This window comes from Chiloscyllium punctatum, chromosome 7 (assembly GCF_047496795.1).
Source record: "Chiloscyllium punctatum isolate Juve2018m chromosome 7, sChiPun1.3, whole genome shotgun sequence".
In the NCBI taxonomy this organism is placed as follows: domain Eukaryota; kingdom Metazoa; phylum Chordata; class Chondrichthyes; order Orectolobiformes; family Hemiscylliidae; genus Chiloscyllium; species Chiloscyllium punctatum.
In genome coordinates this window covers 90,442,374-90,465,513 of record NC_092745.1, presented here as the reverse complement: position 1 = coordinate 90,465,513, position 23,140 = coordinate 90,442,374, and the positions used below count along the sequence as shown (strand labels likewise).

Here is a 23,140-nt window from a genome sequence, read left to right as displayed (position 1 = left end):
CCCACCCATCCTTTTTGTGAATTTGGGGAGGAGGCAGAAGGAGGCTACATAGGTTGGAGGACTATGGACTTAGAGGCAGTGATGGGGGGTAGGGGAGATGACAAGATGAAATTAGATTAGTTAAACATTGTGGACACCTTAGTCTGATGTTCCATGGTGGGATTATGGTCCAGAGGGAGATTAAATGAGGTTTCTGAGAGCTGGTGTTTGGCCTCTGCCATGTAGAGGTCAGTCCACCAGACAATATTATCATGATCCTTGCCAGCAGGCTTAATTATAGAGTCAGGTTTGGATCTAAGAGTACGGAATTAGGCTCTTCAGAGGGAGATAGGTTGGAATGGGTGGGCGAAGAAAAATTAAGATGACCAGTACCATATTGATAGTTCCTTATGAACAGGTTGAATGAAGGGAAAAGGACAGAGGGAGGAGTCCAGGTGGAGGGACAGTGTTGAGGCAAGTGAAGGGATCTGTGGGACAGGATGAGGACTCTTTGGCACAAAGGCAAAGGCAATGGAAGAAGAGTTCAATGTCAAATGTCCAAAATTCATTGACGTGGGGGCTCAGAAGGATAATACAGACATTCAGCAGAGAGAGGGTCAGAAGAAGGGACAGTAAATACATGACAGGAGATGGTTTTGAGAGGGGCAATGGACTCAGAGGGGAGGGAAATTGCTGAGGGGTATGGGTATCTCATTTACTCCTCCCCCTCACCCAACCATCTTCATGTTTACCTATCTTTTCCTCCTTAGTCAGTTCTAAAGAAGAGTCACTGGATCTGAAAATGTTAATACTTTTTCTCTCTACAGATGTTGCCAGACCTGATGTTTTTTCCAGCAATTTCTGTTTTTACTTTAAATAAAAGTATCAGTTGGTAGAAATTATGAATTAGAGCAATTTTGTAACAACTTTAGAAACGTTCACCTGTATCGTTTTGTTTTTAATTTCTCGTTCTACATTTAACAAGACTTTGAGAAGTTCATACTGGGAAGTTTTCAGCACATGAATGAACTCGGTCATCAGGCGGAGATTGATTATTGACGAGGCGTCGCCTGGGAGTGGCGCATCTGTGGAATGAAGACAACGTTTCGCACGTCATTCACTTCAGGCAACGAAATCAGAATACAGAGGTAAACGATTCAAGGATTTAAAGGAACTCAAGTGAACTTAGCAGAAATTGGATTCGTCTTTTGAACTGATGTCTGCACTCATGAACTTCACATCGCGTTGGAAACAGAAGGTTAAGGCCGACGTGAGGTCAGTGCTCATTAAACTCTCGGAGTGTTCTAACAGTGGCGCCTCAACTCCTGTCGCTCGGTGTTCAGGTCCATCTGTTTAACGTCGTTCATTAAATAATTCGTGTGTATTTGCACATCACAGCAAAATAGTGCACACTAAAGAACCAATTTTCCTATTTTCCCTCGAACTTTGGTAGACATTCCGTAATGTAACCCATCATCGGCGCATGATGCTTTTCCAGTTTAAATTTTAAAATTAGTTACTCTCCGCTTCCACTTTTAAACAATTCTGTAAAAACAAAATGGGCAAAGTCATAACATTCCTTTGTCCGCCATGAGAGTTCCCATCCCATTTCTCATTGGCCCGTTTTCTTCTTAAACTCTTCTCTTCCACCCCCGCCATATGTTTTATAACCCCCCTTACAATTTCTTTTTATCGTACCTGTCAAACATACTTCCCTTGGTCTAACTACCTTTTTCTACCCTCGTATATATTCTCTAGATTTGTTAAATGTCTGTCTTACTGGGATGTTTTAACTCCTGAAATCCCAGCTCTGCACTCATTCTTTTGGGATAATGTCAAGTTTATGGCTTAAACATCTTTCATTTAACAGTTTCCCAATGTTTGTCCGCTGTCTTCACTGCCAGTTTCTGTTCATAATTTATGTTTGGTGCCTTTTTCATGTTAGAAATGTGTAGAAAAACAAAATGCCTTTTTGACTCCTTTTCATTTTCAATACTTAATCAAATATTACTATTCAAAGGAAATTTCCCTATTCTTACATTGCCTTCATATGTACTTGTAGTTCCTAAAGCTGGATCCAGTGGTCCATTACAGTATTGTGCAAGTAGGTGCCAAAATCTTGTTATCTCTTAGTTTTAGCTGACACAAAAATTTACAGGGGAGGAGTATACGAGTGGGTCAAATCAGTACTGAATGGGATTTGAGGGAGTCCCACTCCTTTGAGGTCCAACAGTTTGGCAGGACCAGAGCTTTGTGGTTGGCACTGCCGGAACTGTACTCGAGCCCACAGAAAAGGTCCAATGATTACCAGATCCACTGAACTCCGAGGCATAGGACAGGAGGTGTTTTGCCTCTAAGGGATGGGAATAAATGAAATGGAAGAGTGGGTTTTAAAGGTTGTGTGGGTTGGAAGGAAGCGATAAGCAATCTTTTTAGGGGTGGGCACTGAGCACTTTCCAGAGAAAAAAGCACTTCTTCATTCCTGTTGATTTTATTTTTTAAACAAAAACCCAGACTACCTATGCTAGACCCTGAAATAATGTTGTCATTATATCACAAGCTTCTGCTTGTGGGGGATAAACAACACGGTGTAGGTGGAGTTTAAGAAAAGGAAAACACATGATGATGGAAAAGCCTGCAGTCTGGCCCTGTGAATGTGAGAAACATATATGTGGAAAATCATGTAGAGAAGACTAACGAGCATGATGTAGAAGAGTTCCGGGAATAACTTTTCAATAATGTAACAATAAAGATTTGAGCTGGTGTATCCTTAAACTTAATATGTGGAGTTCAGTCTTAATAAAAAGTATTATAAAGAAACCCAAGTCTAAAGACCATTCTTGATCTATCCTTCTTTTTGACTGGTCTAACCCAAACTGACGGGTGTGGGAATAAAACTAAACAACAAAAGACACAGCAACTGTTTTATGATGTGGACATGGTACTATTGGGGTCAACTGAGCTTTAAACAGATTGAGTTGGTCCATAACCACTTAGTTACATGTTAAATGTGTAACTGATTACAGCTGACAGTGGGAAGGTGGGCTTGGGACAGGGTGTGAAGGTGGGCTGGGCACCTGGCCGGTATTACATGCCACTCAAAACACACCCTTTGGGGTATATGATATCAGCCTATTGTTAGAATCCAATTGAAAAATGAGTTTTTGTTTCCTTTGTTTAATTTAGATGTCTGTGTTATCATGCTGAACTTGATTATGGATGTAGGTTTGCTTGCTGAGCTGGAAGGTTCATTTTCAGATGTTTCGTCACCGTACTAGGTAACATCTTCAGTCAGCCTTCAGACAAAGCACTTCTGATGATTCCTGCTTTCTATTTTTATGTTTGGGTTTCTGTGGGTTGGTGATGTCACTTCCTGTTCTTTTTCTCAGGGGGTAGTAAATCAAGTCCAAGTCAATGTGTTTGTTGATAGACTTCCAGTTGGAACGTCATGCTTCTAGGAATTCTCGTGCATGTCTGTGTTTGGCTTGTCCTAGGATGGATGTGTTGTCCCAGTCGAAGTGATGTCCTTCCTCATCTGTATTATGAGGAAGGACATCACTTCAACTGGGACAACACATCCATCCTAGCACAATCCAAACAGAAACATGCAGGAAAATTCCTAGAAGCATGACATTCCAACTGGAACTCTGTCAACAAACACATTGACTTGGACTCAATTTACTACCCCCTGAGAAAAAGAAAAGGAAATGACATCACCACAGGAAATAGCATCACCAACGCAAGAAACCCATCTATATAAATAGAAAGTAGGAATCATCAGCAGTGCTTTGTTGGGAGGCTCGCTGAAGATGTTACCTAGTATGGCGACAAAACATTTGAAAATGAACCTTCCAGCTCAGTGAGCAAACCTACATCCAGAACCTCAACTTGAGCTACAAGTCTTCTCAACTTGCAAACTTGATTATGTATAGCATTTTAAAAGTATTGTAGTCTCGCAAGGCACTTCAGAGGCACGACATCATGTAAGACATCTTTGGGCAGCTGACCAAAAGTATCGTCTAAAAGACTAGGGTTAAGGAGTGTCTTAATGGAGGGAAGGGGTATGGAGAGGTTTAGGGAGAAAATTCCAGAATTTAGGGCCTCCTCAGCTGAAGGCATGACACAATTAAAATCAGATGGTCAAGAGGCCAGAATAATGGAATGCAAATATTTTAGATGGTTACATGAAACCTGACAGTTTGGAGCTGGGTTGTGCCATTTGGATACTTGAACTTGCTCCACCACTTAATATAACAGTGGCTGATCTGCCTTAAACATTGAAATCCACATTCCTGCCTATGACCCATAACCTTGCACAGCCTTGCTTATCAAGAATCTATTCGCTTATATCTTTTAAAAAATATTCAAAGTCTTTGCTTCCACTGTGGTTTGAGGAAGAATTCTAAAGAGTCTTGACTCTTAGAATTTATTTTTCTCATTTTTGTTTTAAATGGATGATCGCTTATTTTTATACAGTGATGCCTGGTTCTAGGTTCTCTGAGAGAAAAATTCTTTTCACTTCAACCCTGATGATTCCACTAGGATCTTTAATGTTTCAGTCAAATCATCTCTTAATCAAGCCTAACCTGATCAACTTTTTTCTTAAGACAACCCACCTATTCCAGGTAGTGGTCTAGTAAATTGCTATCAATGCATTTTCAATATTCCTTAAATAAGGAGACCTGTATTATGCACAAAACTCCACATTTGGTCTCACCAGTGCCTTGGATAACTGAAGCATAACCTCACTTGTTTTATAACCAATTCTCCTCACAATTGACAACATTGTTAACGTTCCTAATTGATGTACCTACACGCTCTCCTTTTGCAATCTGTGCACTTGGACACCCAGGTTCCTCTGCATCCCAGAGTACAGCAATTTTTCACCATTTAAATAATATGCTTCCTTTATCGTTCTCTGTCAAAATTAACAATTTCACATTTTTCCATGTTGGATCTTGCCCACTCACTTAACCTAACTATGTACGCTTTTGTATGACCTCTTCACAACTTATTTTTCTACCTATCTTTATGACACCAAAAAGTATAACAACTTTACTGTGTTGCATTCATTCAAATTATTTATATAAGTTATTAAAAGTTCAGGCATTAGCAATAGTTTTGTGGCACATTACAAAATAAAGACAGATCCAAGCAAATTGGCCTCTGTCTGTATTTGCCACAATACAAAATTGAAAGATCCTCAAAATTGACCCCAACAATTTCTAACTAGATTCTGTGAATAATTGATAACAGACTCCAAGTTTATTTGCTTAAACAAAGGAGTTAATAATTTATTATTAACACAGTAGCTTGAACAGAGTAAAATAAAACAAGATAATCTAATTAATGTTTATGATTTAGATCCAATTCTTCTTTTGGTTCTAGTCCCCACTCTCTCAAAGACAGACCCAACAAAAACTGTTAAGGGGTAAGTCCAAATAAAAATGAGTGATGTAACTGGCCACTTGACTTCAGTCTCCATGATCCATAATATCACAGCAAATGGGATTCTATCTTGCTTAATTTCTGAAAATTTTGGTCAATGCAAACATCTTCCAGTAGTTCTGAATTCTTGTAATTAAGATTCTATTCCCCAAACTTTCAATAAGTTGATAAATGGTGGATAACCAGGGAGCAATCAAATCTCTTCTGTGGCTTTGGCAGCCACAATCCTTCTGACAAAAATATAGTTCAAAGCTAGTGCAAGGTTTGGTTTCTCTTTTTTTTTCCCCCAGCATTTTCTTTGTTAGGCTGATTGGAACCGTAACTCCCTGTGATGTCCTAGCTCCTATCAAAACGTCTTCCATTTATTTGAGCATAATACATCGGTGGGAGAAATGTCAACAGATTTCTTTGAACAAGAATCAACCTGCAACTAGCTTCCAGGCCTGGCTTCACGGACAAGTATCACTTGTTTGTTTTTCCTTTTTTTTTATAAAACAAATTGCTGCTCAAAGGTCGCCTCAACTCCTAGCTCCAAACCAAAATTGGTTAAATCAAAGAAAATCAATCCGGGTTCGAACAGAACACCCCTTGTTACAGCTTGCCAACCAGTAAAAGATCCATTTATGCCTACTTTGTACTGTTAGCTAGCCAATTTTCCATCCATGCTAATATGTTACTTAACTACACCATGAGGTTTTAATTTCTGCAGTAACCTTTCTGGATGTTAAATGCATTCTGGAAATCTAAATATACTACATCCAATGGTTCTCTCTTATTCACAGGAAATGCTCCTATTTCAACCAGCACCAATAACTTGGTTAGTGTGACTTTCCTTTTACAAAACTACATTGAGTCTGCTTTGGGCTGGAGGACAGTTCAAACTGAGGGACTGAGTGGGTATACCAGTCCTGATATAAGGTTCCAACCAGAAATGTCGATTACCCTGCTCCTCTGATGCTGCTTGACCTCCCCACTGATTCCCCAAGACAGCTTTTCCTTCTAAGAATACCACACTATATTACTATTTATATACTTTTAGTACAAATATATTCCATACTAAAATAGACACTGTTGAAAGAAATTATTATCTTTACATTTTATTAAACTGATATTGTTTACTTCTCATTATCATAGAGTCGCACAGTGTAGAAACAGGCCCTTTGACCCACCGAGACCTTATAGAGGTTTAAAAACCATGAGGTGCATGGATAGGGTAAAGGTCTTTTTCCTGGAGTGGATGAGTCCAGAACTAGAGGGCATAGGTTTAAGGTACATCTCTAAGTCGATGCCGACCAATATACATCAAACTATGCTCATCCTACTTATCTGTATTTTGTCCATAGCTTTTTTGCCATGGCGTATTAATGGTGTCATACAACTTTAGTTTCAACTCGTTCATGCCAACCTAGGTTTTCCCAAACTAAGCTAGTCTCATTTGCAAGTATTTGGCTCATATCCCTCTAACCATGCCTGTTCATGTACCTGTCCAAATGTCTTTTAAATGCTGTAATTGTACCAGTTCATTCCACATATGCACCAACCTCTGCATGAACAAGCTGCTGCTTGGATCCCTTTTCCCCTCTCGCCTTAAACCTCTGCCCTTTAGTTCTGGACTTCCCCACGCCAGGGAAAAGGCCTTTGTTGTTCATCATATTTGTGTCCCTCATGGATTTATAATTGTCTGTAAGGTCACCCCCTCAGCCTCCGACTCTCCAAGGCAATTTGTCCCAGCATATCCACCTTCTTCTACTTCAAACATCTAGTCTCGTTAACATCCTTGTAAATCTTGCACCCTCTCTAATTTAATAATAATCTTCATTTAGCAGAGTGACCAGAACTGTACACAGCACTCCAAAAGTGGTCTCACCAATGTCACTCATCCACTTAAGTACTTCTGACCCTCTAGGAGCCCTGTTCCATAATTACCGTTTGCTTGATGAAGGTTCACATGTTGGCAGTTTCCAACTGCATTTGGACACACTGTAAATTGCAAATCATTCATTGCTGGGCTGGGCTGAGATTGGCATTTTCAACAAAGGTTCAACTTGAATGGTGTGGGCTGAGGTGCCAATTAGTTTACAGTCAAAATATTAGGTTGGCTGCATTCTTATCACCAGTCTTAAGTGTGTTAATATCAAATTGCCATAGGGAACATCACAATTAAACCATTAAACTATAATGGTCTGCAGCTGGATGAAAGCCACCCTGTGAAAGGGCCCACGTTGAACCTTTCTCCATAGGAATAGCAGTATGATATTGCCTCAATCCTCTTCAGCCACTTGATTAGATCACTGCTGATATGTACAAAGAATCCTAAACAGCAGGTTCTTGGTGAAGGGGGTATTAGAATGTGTACAGGTGTGTAAATTGAAGGTATGATGTGAAAGAATACTAAGTGGGAGAGGATATCAGATACGAGTTTCACCCTCTGGGTGAAAAAGACTTTCTCTGTTTTCCTCTAAAACTGCCACATTTCCTACATTACAACAGGGCCTGCATTTCAAAAGGATTATGTGGGAAGCAAGAGAGGAAATTGCAGTACCGTTGGCAATGATCTTCTCGTCTTCACTGGCAACGGGGGTGGTACCAGGGGACTGGAGAGTAGCGAATGTTGTGCCCCTGTTCAAAAAAGGGAATAGGGATAACCCCGGGAATTACAGGCCAGTTAGTCTTACTTCTGTGGTAGGCAAAGTAATGGAAAGGGTACTGAGGGATAGGATTTACGAGTATCTGGAACGGCACTGCTTGATTAGGGACAGCCAGCACGGATTTGTGAAGGGTAGGTCTTGCCTTACAAGTCTTATTGAATTCTTCGAGGAGGTGACCAAGCATGTGGATGAGGGTAGAGCAGTGGATGTAGTGTACATGGATTTTAGTAAGGCATTTGATAAGGTTCCCCATGGTAGGCTTATGCGGAAAGTCAGGAGGCATGGGATAGAGGGAAATTTGGCCAATTGGATAGAAAACTGGCTAACCGGTCGAAGTCAGAGAGTGGTAGTAGATGGTAAATATTCAGCATGGAGTCCAGTTACAAGTGGAGTTCCGCAGGGATCAGTTCTGGGTCCTCTGCTGTTTGTAATTTTTATTAATGACTTAGATGAGGGAGTCGAAGGGTGGGTCAGTAAATTTGCAGATGATACAAAGATAGGTGGAGTTGTGGACAGTGAGGAGGGCTGTTGTCGGCTGCAGAGGGACTTAGATATGATGCAGAGCTGGGCTGAGGAGTGGCAGATGGAGTTCAACCCTGCCAAGTGTGAAGTTGTCCATTTTGGAAGAACAAATAAGAATGTGGAATACAGGGTTAATGGTAGGGTTCTTGGTCAGGTGGAGGAACAGAGGGATCTTGGGGTCTATGTACATAGATCTTTGAAGGTTGCCACTCAGGTGGATAGAGTTTGTAAGAAGGCCTATGGAGTATTATCGTTCATTAGCAGAGGGATTGAATTCAAGAGTCGTGAGGTGATGTTGCAGCTGTACAGGACTTTGGTTAGGCCACATTTGGAGTACTGTGTGCAGTTCTGGTCACCTCACTTTAGGAAAGATGTGGAAGCTTTGGAGAGGGTGCAGAGAAGATTTACCAGGATGTTGCCTGGAATGGAGAGTAGGTCGTACGAGGATAGGTTGAGAGTTCTCGGCCTTTTCTCGTTGGAACGGCGAAGGATGAGGGGTGACTTGATAGAGGTTTATAAGATGATCAGAGGAATAGATAGAGTAGACAGTCAGAAACTTTTTCCCCGGGTACAACAGAGTGTTACAAGGGGACATAAATTTAAGGTGAAGGGTGGAAGGTATAGGGGAGATGTCAGGGGTGGGTTCTTCACCCAGAGAGTGGTGGGGGCATGGAATGCGCTGCCCGTGGGAGTGGTAGAGTCAGATTCATTGGCGACCTTTAAGCGGCATTTGGATAGGTACATGGATGGGTGCTTAATCTAGGATAGAAGTTCGGCACAACATCGTGGGCCGAAGGGCCTGTTCTGTGCTGTATTGTTCTATGTTCTATGAATATAAAGCTGTTTTCAGGATCTCAGGACATGCCAGAATGTGCTATTTTTCACATTGATCTGTTTGTTTTAATTGATCTGAACCTGGTGATTGATGACCAATGTTTACAATAAGCTCCCCAGTGAAACGAAATAATCTCGTCTGTGGTTTGTGTTGAAAATCAGACACACCTACCCAATTTTCTCAATCTGGATGTACTTTTAATCAGTAGGTATCTGCATTATTACACTATGCTTTACTCTCTGTTCCCCAACTTTGTACTGTGTACTGTCAACCACATTACCATGGATTGGCCTATGGCAGACATGTATTCTGTGCTGCAAAGTATTTGCCACTTAATTTCAAGCCTAAAATATATGCCTTGACTCAAACTGAATAAGGTTTGGGAACTTTCATAACCAAAATCCTCGCAAGACAGTAGTGATAGATTGAATGCATTCATTGCATTCCTGAAAATCATTGGATTTTAAGATTTAAAATACTGTGTTTAAAAATGATGTGGAGGAGCTGGTCGACTGGGGTAGACAGTTAAAAATTACACAGAACAGGTTATAGTCCAACAGGTTTATTTAGAAGCACTAGCTTTTGGAGCGTTGTTCCTTCATCGGGCAGCTACCTAATGAAGAAGCAGCTCTCTGAAAGCTAGTGCTTCCAAATAAACCTGTTGGACTATAACCTGGTATTGTGATTTTTAAGGAGTAAGTGAGGACTGCAGACGCTAGAGATCAGTCGAGAGTGTGACGCTGGAAAAGCACAGCAGGTCAGCCAGCATCCGAGGAGCAGGAGAATCGACGTTTCGGACATTCGGCTTATGCTTGAAATGTTGATTTTTATTATTTTTTTTCCCCTGCTCCTCGGATGCTGGCTGACCTGCTGTGCTTTTCCAGCACCACACTCTCAATTGTGATTTTTAACAATGTTAAATATGATGAGAAACAAATATTTAATCAAGTTAATTTAATTTGCCAAATTAATTGATTTTTCACACTGCTATTTGTTGTCAGGTCTAATATTGTGAGGCAAATAACAAATTTAATCCACGACTGTTTTAAATGACATTTCAACATCCAGGGTCCCAAGGAAACCTGAGAAAATAAATTGGTTATGGAGAGAGAAAGGGAATTTCTGTAATCCATATAAATGAAATAGTTCAATTTTTAGTGATCCATGTTTAAACAGTCGTGTGGGGATAGGTAGTAGTGACTGCTTTAAAGTTTATTTAAAGTACAATACTCCCACCATACTCACCTTGTAGTAGAGGCCTTTAAACTTGAACCGATAGTGTGCTACATGCTCCTACGACAACTTAGCAGCCCTGACTGTGTCTTTCAGTAGTGCCCTCTGTTCCTTCTGATGCCAATTATGCCATCCTGCCCAGGACCTTCTGAAGTCCTGGATCCTCTCCTGCCTTGCTCAGAGATTGGTGTAAGAGAAGTCATGGGCACTGATATCTGTATTGAGGAAAGACTGAACTATTCTGTTGGACAGGCTTCATTTGAAACATAATGGGATCAGTGACATGGCAAATCATGTAAGTAACTAGTTTTGTAAATAGGATTTAAAACAATTTAGTGAAGAAGGTTTATAGAATCCCTACAGACATTTCGAAGACCATCCCACCCAAACCCCACCCCCAGCTATCCTTGTAACCCTGCATGTATCATAGCTGACACAGCTAACCTACACATCTCTGGACACTGAGCAATTTAGTATGGCCAGAGCACTTGGAGGAAACCTGTGCAGATGGAGCGAATGTGCAAACTCCACACAGCGCCTGAGGGTGGAATCAAATCTGGGTCCCTGCCTCAGTAAGGCAGTAGTACTAACTACTGAGCCACCATTACCACCTTTCAGTTGTACAGACCCTTTGGTCCAACTCATCCATGCCAACCAGACATTCCAATCTAACCTAGGTCTATTTACCAGCGTAAGACCTGTATCTCTCTAAACCCTTCCTATTCATATATCCATCCAGGTGCCTTTAATATATTGTAATTTTACCCACTTCCACCACTTTTCCTGTTTTGCCTTTAACCACAGCATTTCCTATTTGTTAAGTTTATCTTTACCTGGAAGAGAGAAATTGGTGACCGGGTGTTTGTATGTGATGCCTTGCATATTTTAAAAGCTGTATGATCCATCAGAAATTATGCCTATGAGAAATGCAATGATGTGAAGTGCATGAGTGGCAGTCTTTAATTAGATGTGTACTGTCTTGAGCCTGTGATGGTGCAGTTATTGAGAAATGTGATTGAGATGGATCTTACCTTGAACATTTGTGTCAAAGTCGTTACATTTCTTATGATTGTTGAAATGATGCTCCAGGGTGAAGGGCTTCTGACTGTCACATTGACACTATCCCCTCGATTGGGTATCTTTTCTTTTCTACCTCCATGATCTCTTTACATCCTGTGGGTGGAGCTCCTTCTCCACAAGGACTTCCTGTATCAAACAAAAGAATCTGAACACCCTCTTGTCACTTGAGAGGTTTTTCTATGTTGGCTCCCATGCAGCCAATGAATTCCGCATCATCTTTGCAAATAGTTGAGTGCAGGCTGCATGTATATCAGGAAAATTTGAATCTAATTCCTACTTCAGTGATGCTGTTAGGGAAATTTTCGACAACACAATAGAAAGCTGACTTACCTTTCTTTAGAATAACTCCAATGTAATGGATTGAGTAAACGTTCATTAACTCATTAATGAAGTAGCAGCAGAAATCAGATGTTTTTGTAAGTCATAATGCAATCCCAAGCTTTGATCAAGTGTCAAATGTGATGGGTAGTTGGGCGGTTCTGCAGAAGTGTAAATGGATTCCAGATGCTAAGTCTTGTTACTCTGTCTCTACAGATAGTCTCAAACCTTCTGACCTGCTTCAGCATTATCTGTTATTCTGACAGCTCTTCTATTTGAGAACTCTAGAAATGAAAGATGTTATTGTATATAGATTGTCTTGTTCAGGTTTTAATTATTTCTTGAAATTATTTTTGAGCAGGTCACCCAAAGCAGACTTGAAGGTGGCGTTGGATGAATGTGTGGCAGCCCTGGACCTATTCCTTAGCAACAGATTTGAAGATGCTCTGACCAAACTTCAGTCCAAGTGAGGAGCATTTATAGCTTTGCTCAAATTATTTACCTGATTTGCTTTATTAAAAAGCCCCTGAATAGTCAATTTCCCCAATATCTCATGCATCAGTTGAGAAGTGCATTGACCAGTCTGTAATTCGGTCAACACAACAGCAACAGCAATGCAAGTTTATATAGCATAACATAATATTGAAAGGCATTTCACAAGTACCATCAAACAGGATTAGGTACCCAGCCATAAATACACATTGGGATGTGACTAATCGCTTGACGGAGGTAGTTATTAATGAGAGTCTTATAGGGGAAAAGAGAGAAGCTTGAGGAGATGATATGGGGAGGGGGATCCTGGCAACTGAAGACACAGTTGTGGATGATGTAATGATTTAAATTGAGGGCTATCTCTCAGTCCAGAACTGGAGGATGTTTAAAGGGTTGTAAGACTAGAGAGGTTGATAGCAGCAGCAATGAGGCCATGGAATAATTTAGAAACAAGTATGACCATTTTAAAATTGAGAGATTACTGGATCAGATACCAATATAGGGAAACAGCCAATAAAGGGTCCTGGCAGAGATATTTAATTCTTTGCTAGCCACGTGTAACGTGCCAGATGACTGGAGGATAGCTAACATGGTTCCTTTTGCTCAAGAAGAGCAGCGGGAATAGGCCAAGTAATTTTGGACTGGTTAGTTTGGATGTCAGTGGTAGAGAAATCATTGAAAGAAATTCTGAAAGACAGGGCTAATCAACATTTGGAAAGGCAGGGATTGACCAGTGATACTCCACATGCATTTGTTAGAAGGAATTCCTGACCGACAAATTTAATTGAGTTTTTATAAAAGTGATGAAATATATTGAGGGTATTGTGTTCATGTGGTGTACATGGATTTCAGTAATGCCTTTGACACCGTTTTCAAATAGAAGGCTGGTTCAAAAGGTAAGTACCTATGGCCTTCAAGATTTGCTTGGAAATAGAAGGCAAAGAGTGTCTGTGGAGGGTTGTTTTTGTAATTTGGAAGCCTGTGACAGCGCTGTGGCACGAGGATCAATGCTGGCACCATTGCTATTTGACATCCAAATCGTTAACGTACATAACTGTCTAAAAGGTATCATTAGTAAGTTTGCAGATGACATGAAAATTGGTGGTGAGGAAAATGGTCTCAGACTATAGTCTGACATCAAACATTTGGTAAATTGGACAGTGATAAGTTTGAGGTGATGTATTTTGGGAGGTCTAATAGGAAAAGGTTTAGACAATGAATGGCTGATCCCTGGGGAGTAATGAGGAACTAAGGGGATATATAGGCCCATAGATCCCTGAAAGTGTCAGCACACATAGACGGACAGGGTGGTGAAGGCGGCATGCAGGATGCTTGCCTTCGTTAGGCAGTGTAGAATATAGGAGCAAGGAAATTTTTTACAGCTTCCTAAAACATTGGTTAAGCCACAGATGGAATGCTGTGTAGACCTGGTGGGCACATTCTCAGAAGGACCTGATTGCCCTGGAGAGAGTGCACTTAACAGGATATGACCCGAGATGAAAAGTCTCCATGATGAGGTTAAACTAGGTAGAGGCGGAGGAGGGAGGCGGTGGGGGTGGAATCTAATTAAGGTATACAAAATTATGAGAAGCATAGCCAGAGTAATCAGGAGAATATCTTTCCCATGGTAGACATGTCTAAGACCAGAGGGTGTAAGTTTAAGATGAGGAATATGTAGTTTAGAGGAGATCGAAGAAAAAAAATTGAACAAAACAGAAATAGAAGTATGGAACATGTTGCCTGAGAGAGAGTGGTGGAGGTGAGTATTCTTGCAACATTTAAGAAGCATCTGGACGAGCACTTAAAATTCCAGGGCACAGTAGGCTATGGACCAAGTTAGGATAAATGGGATACGAGCCCTTGCCACAGAACAAAATGGCATTTCCCAAGTTTCACATGATATCTAGTTATGATCTTAACCTCTTGAGAACTAATTTTGGCTCAATATTAAGACTACACCAACCTCATAAAAACATGGAAAATAGAAGCAGGAGTAGCAGGAATATGGTCCTTTAAGCCTGCTTTGCCATTCATTATGATCATACCTGATCATCCAAGTCAACCTGTGTTCCTGCTTCTTCCCACCCCCTGACCACCCCCCTTTTCTCCGCCCCGCCCCCCCCCCCCCCCCCCCCCAACTTATATTTGATCTCTCCAGCCCCAAGTGCTATATCCAACTCCTTCCTGAAATCGGATTAGATTCCCTATAGTGCGGAAACATGCCTTTCGGCCCAACAAGTCCACACTGACCGTCCGAAGAGTAACCCCCCCCCCCCCCCGACTGATGCACCTAACAGCTATGGACAATTTAGCATGGCCAATTTACCTGACCTGCACATCTTTGGAATGTGTGAGGAAACCAGAACACCCAGAGGAAACCTACACAGACACAGGGAGAATGTGCAAACTCCACACACAGTTGCCCAAAGCTGGGATCGAGGCAGCACTGCTAACCTCTGAGCCACCGAGCCGCCCGATCATACAACATTTTGGCCTCAATTGTTTGCTGTGGTAGTGACTTTCATAGGCACACCACCTTCTCAGTAAAGAAGTTTCCCATCATCTCATTCCACAGACTTTGCCCCATATCCTCAGACTTTGACCCCTGGCTGTGGACACCCCTGTCATTGGGAACATCCTTGCTGCATCTATCCTGTTAGAATTTTGCAGGTTTTTGTGAAATCGCTCTGCGTTCTTCTGAACTCCAGGGAATACAATCCTAACTGATGTAACCTCTTCTTCAGTCTGGCAAATCTTCACTGCACTCCCTGTATAATTGCAGCAAGACGTTCCTGTTCCTGTGCTCGAATCCTCACTATAAAGGTTAACATTCCATTAGTCATCTTTACTGCGTGTTGCACCTGCATGCTTACATTCAGTGACTGTTGTAAAGGGTCACCTGTGTCTTGCACATTCCCGTCTCTCAGTTTATAGTCATTCAGAAAATAATCTATTTTCCTGTTTGTAACTATCGTAAAGAAGTTGAGCAATATTTTTCATCGAGGATGATCTGTGCTCACTGCTAGAAAGAGTGAGGCCGAAACCCTTATCTAATTTAAAAAATACTGAATATGCAAGTGAAGTGTTGTAATTTACAGGGCTATGATCTAAGAGCTTGAAAATAGCTCTTTATGAGCTGGCATAGACATAAAAGGCTGAATGGCCTGTTTCCATGCTAGAAATCATGTAAACCAACGTGCTTATTGCTGCACCCTGGAATGCATGTTACATTAAAGTAGTTGTTAGAGATTGAGGTTTCACTGCATTCATCGCATTTGTTCTGTAGGCTGCTTTGGCTCACTTAAGGGTGGAGGTAATTGTTATTGTGTTCTATTTTTCCATAAAGAAATTGCCACGAGGCTGGGCGAGTAAATGATTTACCGATTCTAATTCCAGTCTCATTGAGTCATTTTGCCTGGCTGCATAAACAGAACGTTACCTATAATAACCAAGATTCACTTCTCCAGGATAGGTAGTGATGGCAACAAATGATGGTCATACTAAAGAGACTTGCATTGCGTGTACAAAATAAAAGAAAATAGATGTACTGTCATATCCAGGATGAGACAAAAATCTCCATCTTTTTCAGAAAACTTGGATTTCTATCATTGTACTTTACAGTATATTCTGTAACATTTGTCAGACTTACTTAGTATTTGAGAAGATATTTCTCAAGTTTCTGTCCAACTCCCAGAAAAATGGAGACCTTGAATGTGTATACGATAGCTGGAATTTGTTGTGGTGTGAGATTGCTGTGTGAATCGAAAAGCATTTGAATTTTTACTCCAGTGACAATTACAGGAGCCTGCTTGAAATCTCTATCTGTTCTTTCAATTTATCCACTTAATTTAAAATTAGTTAGAATTTCTGAAACAAACTAGAGAGGAACATTTGGGCATTTTAAAGAAAAAGAATATATGAAGGTGCATCTATGATATTATGATATTATTAACAATAATACGCAGTTGTGTAATTATTAATGATGTGTACTGAAGGTTGTGCCAGCCTCTCACTGGTATGTTCTGGGAACTTGGACTTAAATACGTTTGTAAGTATTTCAAAGTAGAAAGTGTAATATTGAGTCAGCATCATGTTGAAGAAAGCACCTTAAATTACTATTGATTGTTTTGCTGAAGTATGCTAGTCAATATTTGGATGTGCCAGTGTTGGACTGGGTGTACAAAGTTTAAAAATCTCACAACATCAGGTTATAGTCCAACAGGTTTATTTGGAAATACTAGCTTCGGAGTGCTGCTCCTTCATCAGGTGGTTGTGGCCAAAATGATCATCATTGTTAGACTATATCTGACCATAAATTTACTTCATGACTTGTCTGCCTATTAAGAGTTATCCTTGCCTCTCAAGAAGTAACTGTTAAAGAAAAAGCATACATCTGACAGAAATCATAATTGAGGTACTAAGAACAATTGAGGTTATTGGTGAAATAAATTTATGATCAGTGTATTTGTCAAGATGTAAATCTGTCATTTTGTTATTTATATTAACTGAGGTTGCTCTCGTACAAAGAGTTACAATGTAAACGATAACATTTGAGGAGGAGAGATCTGGATTTTTTTGTTAACGATAAGAGAATGAGAAAAAAAAGGGGCAGCTACGATAATCAGTCAGATTAGCCACATCTCATTGAATAGTGGAATGGACTCAATAGGATGAATGGCCTACTTCTGCCTTTACATAGAATATAGAACAATACAGCACAGGGACTACTGTTGCAGTCACATGACCTAATCTCAAATATATTGTCCTACAGCTATTTCTATCCTTGTTTACTCCATTATAGAGCAATGTTATATTTTGATCACCTATCTTTGGTCAATAGCAATAAAGAGGCTGCTAGGACTTCAAACCATCAAACACTAGCACAACTCCACTCAGACAATTAGACAAGAGCTTTGACTTCCAGTCTGTTGAGTTACAGTTGATGACAGTGCCCTTGGTACATGATGAAGCAAACAAGTTTGAGCTCTGATTTGAGAATTTATTCCTAAAACAGTAATTTAGTATCTGAATAAATAAGATGAATTATTTTTGACATGGTCTGCCTTAAATGTATTTCTTATTATAATTTATCTTTTACTTTAGCTGTTATTTTTATGGTAACTTCACAAACCCTGGAGAATTTATATTGAAACATAAGGTATACCCGAATAATGGTAAAAATATTGATTTTTTTTGAGAAGTGAAGTTTAAAGTTGTCATTGTAACTCCTTCAGGAGATGATTCCTGATATTCAAGCTGCATTGTGATTCTTGATATCATGGGAATTCAGAATCCGTTTAAGCTTTGTCTTAAAATATGCTGTTAGTGTTGTAACATGAATTGCACCATGCCTCGTTTTCCATTCCAGTAAAAGAGTTTGGGTGATGGGAAGAAGTTACTACCAGGATATCTTTCAAAGTTTCTTTGAATAGTTTTACTGCTTGATAGACAACCAGCTTGACAGGCTTTGTCTGTCACATGAAAGCATCCAGGGAATACTGGGACATGCAAGCAGACTGACTGCATGGATCACTCTGATATTCCAAGTGGTTACCGACATTGTTCAGAGGGGATGTGGGCCTGGTGATGGAATGAATCAGATATTGCTGGGTTGGGGAAATTTTGGAAAGTCTGACTTCAGTTGAGTACTTTGCTGATTCTGAAAGTCTGATTATTTGTAAGCTTTTTGGGCCTTGGATCATTGTCCTGCACTTCTTGGCTTATCGGCATATATAATGAAGGCACTTGCTTTGTGGATCTGGCCATTCACACCTCCTTCTACATGACTCTGGTACCTGTGAATTATAAACAAAAATTGAGTTGAGGTGCAAGCACACAGTCTCCTTAAACAATTTTCCTGATTGATCCGCCTCCAGAGAGTGGTTTGGTCACCCACCTCTTAAAAGCAAAAGTGGGTGGATTGTGTTTGCCATTGAGAATTTCAAAACTTTTACCTTCACTCCCACTGACCACACAACCATATTGTGGGCTAAAATTGCCATTGCATCAAATATGGAAGAGGTGGATTTTAAACCACATAGGATAATAGTTGAGAATGAATATAATAGTGGAAAAAATCCTTAAAAGGAAGGAACTATGGAATGTACCTTTTTAAAGTAGACAGAAGAGAAGTTATGGTGAAACATACTGATGCAAATAAAGAAGACTGAGGAGTATGAGTGTCCAGAGTATCAGAAATTACATGCAAATATAAAGTCTTGTTTTTGCAATCAGGAGCATTTATCAGAACAGGGAAATCTAATAATGTAGCCTTCACAGAAAAGAGACCAGCAAAGAAAATATTGAGGAGAGATTGAGAAAGGAATGTAGTCTTATTAAGTAAAGGCAACACTTCAGTTGTGGAAAGCATGGCGATGTTGCATGTGGAGTCTAACAGGAAAGCATAAGACTGTAATAGTTCCTTTATCTTGGGAATATGGGAGTAAAAAAGTCAAAGATGAGACTTGTCTTTGAGACAGTAGCAATTGTTATTATTAAGTCGGTCCTGAATTAACCTCTGCTGGAATGGGTGTAGAATCCCATGCTGTTAACACCAATTGGATTCTCATCAGCCATGCATGTAACTGAGTCAGCTGGTCCCACAAGAAGTCTGAATTGCTGTAGCAATACCATGTATATATTTTTACATGCGTGCTATAACCACGGATAGTGATGGTAAAACTGCAATTTCTTTATTCACATTCAGGACCATCTTGTGTTTTTGCATGCCATTGGCACTTGTTGAAAGGATTTACAAGTTGATAGCCAGCCTGTTTGTTTCAATAAGGGATCAGTCGAAATGTGTCGATTCAGTCACCCAAGATGGAAATGGAAAGGTCTAGAACCGTGTCGATTCGATCACCCAAGATGTTTGTTTCAATAAGTTTACTTCCTGATTTCACAATGTTCCTTTTGACCTTTTATTTCTCATTATATATGCTGCTCCTCACCGATGTTACCAACTATTAAGACACTTTCATTTTCCATCAATGTTTGGAGTGAGGCATTAACCTCGTATTCCTTGCTCAGAGGCAAGAATGATATGATTCTGCCACAAGATCTCTGACTCAGGCTAAACTGTGTTAAAATTATAGTTTTTAGGCAAACTGCAAGAGAATTACAAAAATCAATCCTGGACCATTTCAATTACTCGCACCAAAATTTAACTCTTCCTTTTATTTTCCAGCTTAATTCTGGTTTGTAAACAGCTGGACTAATTGAATGTCTTGGGGGAAAAAAAATAGAGCAGGGATGAAAAGAAGTTGAAGCATTATATTCAATTTTCAGAAGGGGCTCAAGCAACCAAAAATAACATGCATGGTAATCAAGGAAGTGCATAGCTTGGCTCATGGACAGACAGCAGAGAGTGAGGAGACATGAATCATTTTAGTTTGACAGATCAGTAGCTGAGATTATATGGGAAACCTGTTCAAAACTTTTTGTTGTCTATTTATGGAAAAGATTTGGGCTTGGGCACAAAAAAATACTAACATTTGCTGTCAAAATGACATTTGGAGAGTATGATAAGCTACAAATAAGAGTGCAGTAACTTATAGGGAACCATAACTTCTTTGAGTTAGGTTGGTTGCAGATGCAGTTCAAGAAACAGATTTTTTTGTTTTATGCATTATCAGTTTGCATACACACTACTAACCTTTGAAACCACTTGGATTATTTTTGTCTCATTCACAGTAGGCAGTTCTGAGTACTGTATCGGGAAGGGGGTCCCAATGAGAAATTCAGTGTTTGCCATTTCAATAGTGATAAATAAAAGAGCACCGATAGGAGGGAAAGACAACTGGGTTCTGCATCATCCATGCTGACTGACTCCTAACAAACTAATCATCTCCCATTGACAATAGCAGTACCATTAACGAATGCATGCTCTCATTGAGCAGAAACTAAGCTTTTGACACAGTTGACTACACTATCCTCCTCTGTTTGTCTGTATGTTATTTTCAGCTAGTTAAGAAAGGTCTTTTGTGCCTTCATTCCTATTTACCTAATCATGGTCAGAGAATAACCTTCAATATTCCCTGTTTGTTTCCATACCATTTCCCTTTAAGCATCTCTTATTTCTCATCCACATGCTCTTCTTCATTGATCTGTAAACACAGCATGAGATTTTCATGTGTCCATCGAGGACACCCAACTCTGTAGCACCATTGCCTCTCTTGACTTAATTGATGTTAAATTACAAGATTATTTATCTGACATCAGACCTGGATAAGCAGAAATTTCCTCAAGTTAAGGACTAGGAAAATTGAAGCAAATAAATTCAGTTTCCATGCCCCATTTCTTAACTTCTAATTCTGTTCTACTTCCTGGCAGCAGTCTGAGATTAACATGCTCTGTATGTCATTTTGGTGTCACATTTGACCCTCAAATGAGTTTCTGAACTCATTCAGTGCCAATTCTGTCTATTTCCACCTCTCTGATATAAGTCAATTTCACCAGTCTCAGCTTTTCTGTCAAAAACCTCAGTTGTGTCTTTCATACCTATAGATTTGACTATTCCAAAATGCTTCTGGCTGGTTTCCCATGTTGTCATCTCTGTAAACTTTGAGTTAACTTAACTTAAGACTCACCTGCCTGTGAACCTCCCATCAAGTCTTTGTCCTTGGTCATCCCTATGTTTGCTGACTTTTGATTTGGCACCCTGTCATGCAACATCTTGATTTTAAAATTCTCATAGTTTTCAAATGTCATTGTCCTCACCCCTTTTTATCTCTGTGATCTCTTCCACCATATAGCCATGTATGAAATCTGTGTTTCTTTATTTAGGCTTTTACACATTCCCAATTTTAATGTAAATGATCAATTGTCTAGGTTGTAACACTTTTTCTTTCCTTTTAAAATCCATTTTATCAAGTTTTGGTCATCTGATTTAATATCTCCTCCGAATTTGACTTGGTGCAATTATTTTTATATATATATTATAGACACAATATATAATGCTCCTTGGGATGGCTTTATTACATTTGAGTTTCTATGTAAATATATGTTCAACATAGTAGCTCTGAACTATCCTCTTGAGAATCATTTGGGATATACAATAAATGCTGGACTTGACAGTGCTACATATATCCTAAGGATTTGAATTTTAAAAAATACTTTGTAAAAAGTGACTTTTGAGGAATTATACAAGTGACTCCTGGGAGAATGGCAGCAGGCGATGTAGAGAAATTTGAAATAGTACAATTTATAAAGAAGAATAGTGAGCAGAGAAAACTATGGTAATGGAGGCATTTCAAAATTGGGGTTTCCAAATCCAAATGTTGCTTAAAGGGAAATGGTATGGAAACAAACAGGGAATATTGAAGGTTATTCTCCGACTATGATTAGGTAAATAGGAATGAAGGCACAAAAGACCTTTCTTAATGAGGCAGTTTGACAATTTTTTTTTCTCCGGGACTAAATCCGTAATTATATATCCTTTAAAGATTGGAATGAAGAAGAGAGCGTGTAACAGCATTAGTGATTTTCTGGATTTTACATGAAAGGAGATGAATAAAATAAAGTGGTGATTTGGTATAAACATTTTGGTTAAGCTGAAGTTGGCACATAGAATACAGAATTGGCATTCCATTGTAAAAAAGAAACTTGTACATGATAGGAGTTCATTGGAATGATGCTATGCTGTAAGTTTAGCTTGAGAACTCTGATTAAAAATAAGAGCAATACCTGAAATGATTGCCTTGTATGATGTGAGTTTTATGATTGCAGAACATATAGCTTGAGCAATAACTTTCTTAAGATAGTTGGTGTTTTGTAAGGAAGATTCTTACTTGAACAAAATGAAAAGGAACACTTTTAATAATGGTATTGTGAAAACTTTTTTTGTTTTATATAGTTTTAAATAGTAATCTTAAAGTAGAGATGTTCATTTGCTCAGTTCCGTATGATGTGTTGTTACCAAGTTTTATGGTTGTTTGTTCATTTTAATTTTTAAAATAAAGACTGCCCTTGGTAAGGAAAGTATTAGCTTATGCAATATTTGGCTGTTCCTATTTGATGAACCAACATATATTATCCTGAATTGCAATAATTAGTGAGGTTTCTTAATAAGTCAGTAAAGGCAGTGTCAATTTACGTATCCTGTCATGCAGTGTAAGTTTTGAATTATGTTTTATTGGCTGGCAATCTAAAATATATTAAGACTGTCCTATATCTCCTCCAGACTCAGAGAGCAGTTGAGAATCCAAGGCCTTCAACTTGCACGCATGTGGGCAATTAATATTTTTGCCTTTTGCCAAATACCATTTTCAAAGAGATTCTTTAACAAAAAGGTCCAGTGTGTAAATGCTTGGCTTAGTGGGTATCTGTTTGGTTCTGTTTAATATTCTTGTGAGCATTTGGCATGTGCTGCATCCAAATTACCACTGGTGATATGTTTAAACAAGTCTGCTGCAAGCTGTTTCTTCTTTCAGATTCTTGGGCAATAAAGGAATCTAACTTTTATCTATAGTAGAGTAAATGTTAAAGGCAGAAAGCTGCAAATAACGACCGAAATCGCTAAGTGGCAAAAACAACCTCTTTTTATTCAGCAACCACTGTAGGACCGCGGTAATAGAATCCCAAAATA

General features: G+C 39.5%; 1 protein-coding gene across 1 annotated transcript in view; it reads left to right on the top strand.

Annotated features, from left to right (window-relative positions):
* The first annotated feature begins 1,024 nt into the window (after window positions 1-1,024).
* Window positions 1,025-23,140, top strand: part of ttc39a (tetratricopeptide repeat domain 39A) — a 104,299-nt gene continuing 82,183 nt past the window's right edge. The window contains exons 1-2 of the mRNA XM_072574274.1: window positions 1,025-1,254; window positions 12,425-12,529. Of these exons, the coding sequence (XP_072430375.1) occupies window positions 1,196-1,254; window positions 12,425-12,529 (164 nt within the window). The 5' untranslated portion in view covers window positions 1,025-1,195. The remainder of the gene's footprint in view (window positions 1,255-12,424; window positions 12,530-23,140) is intronic.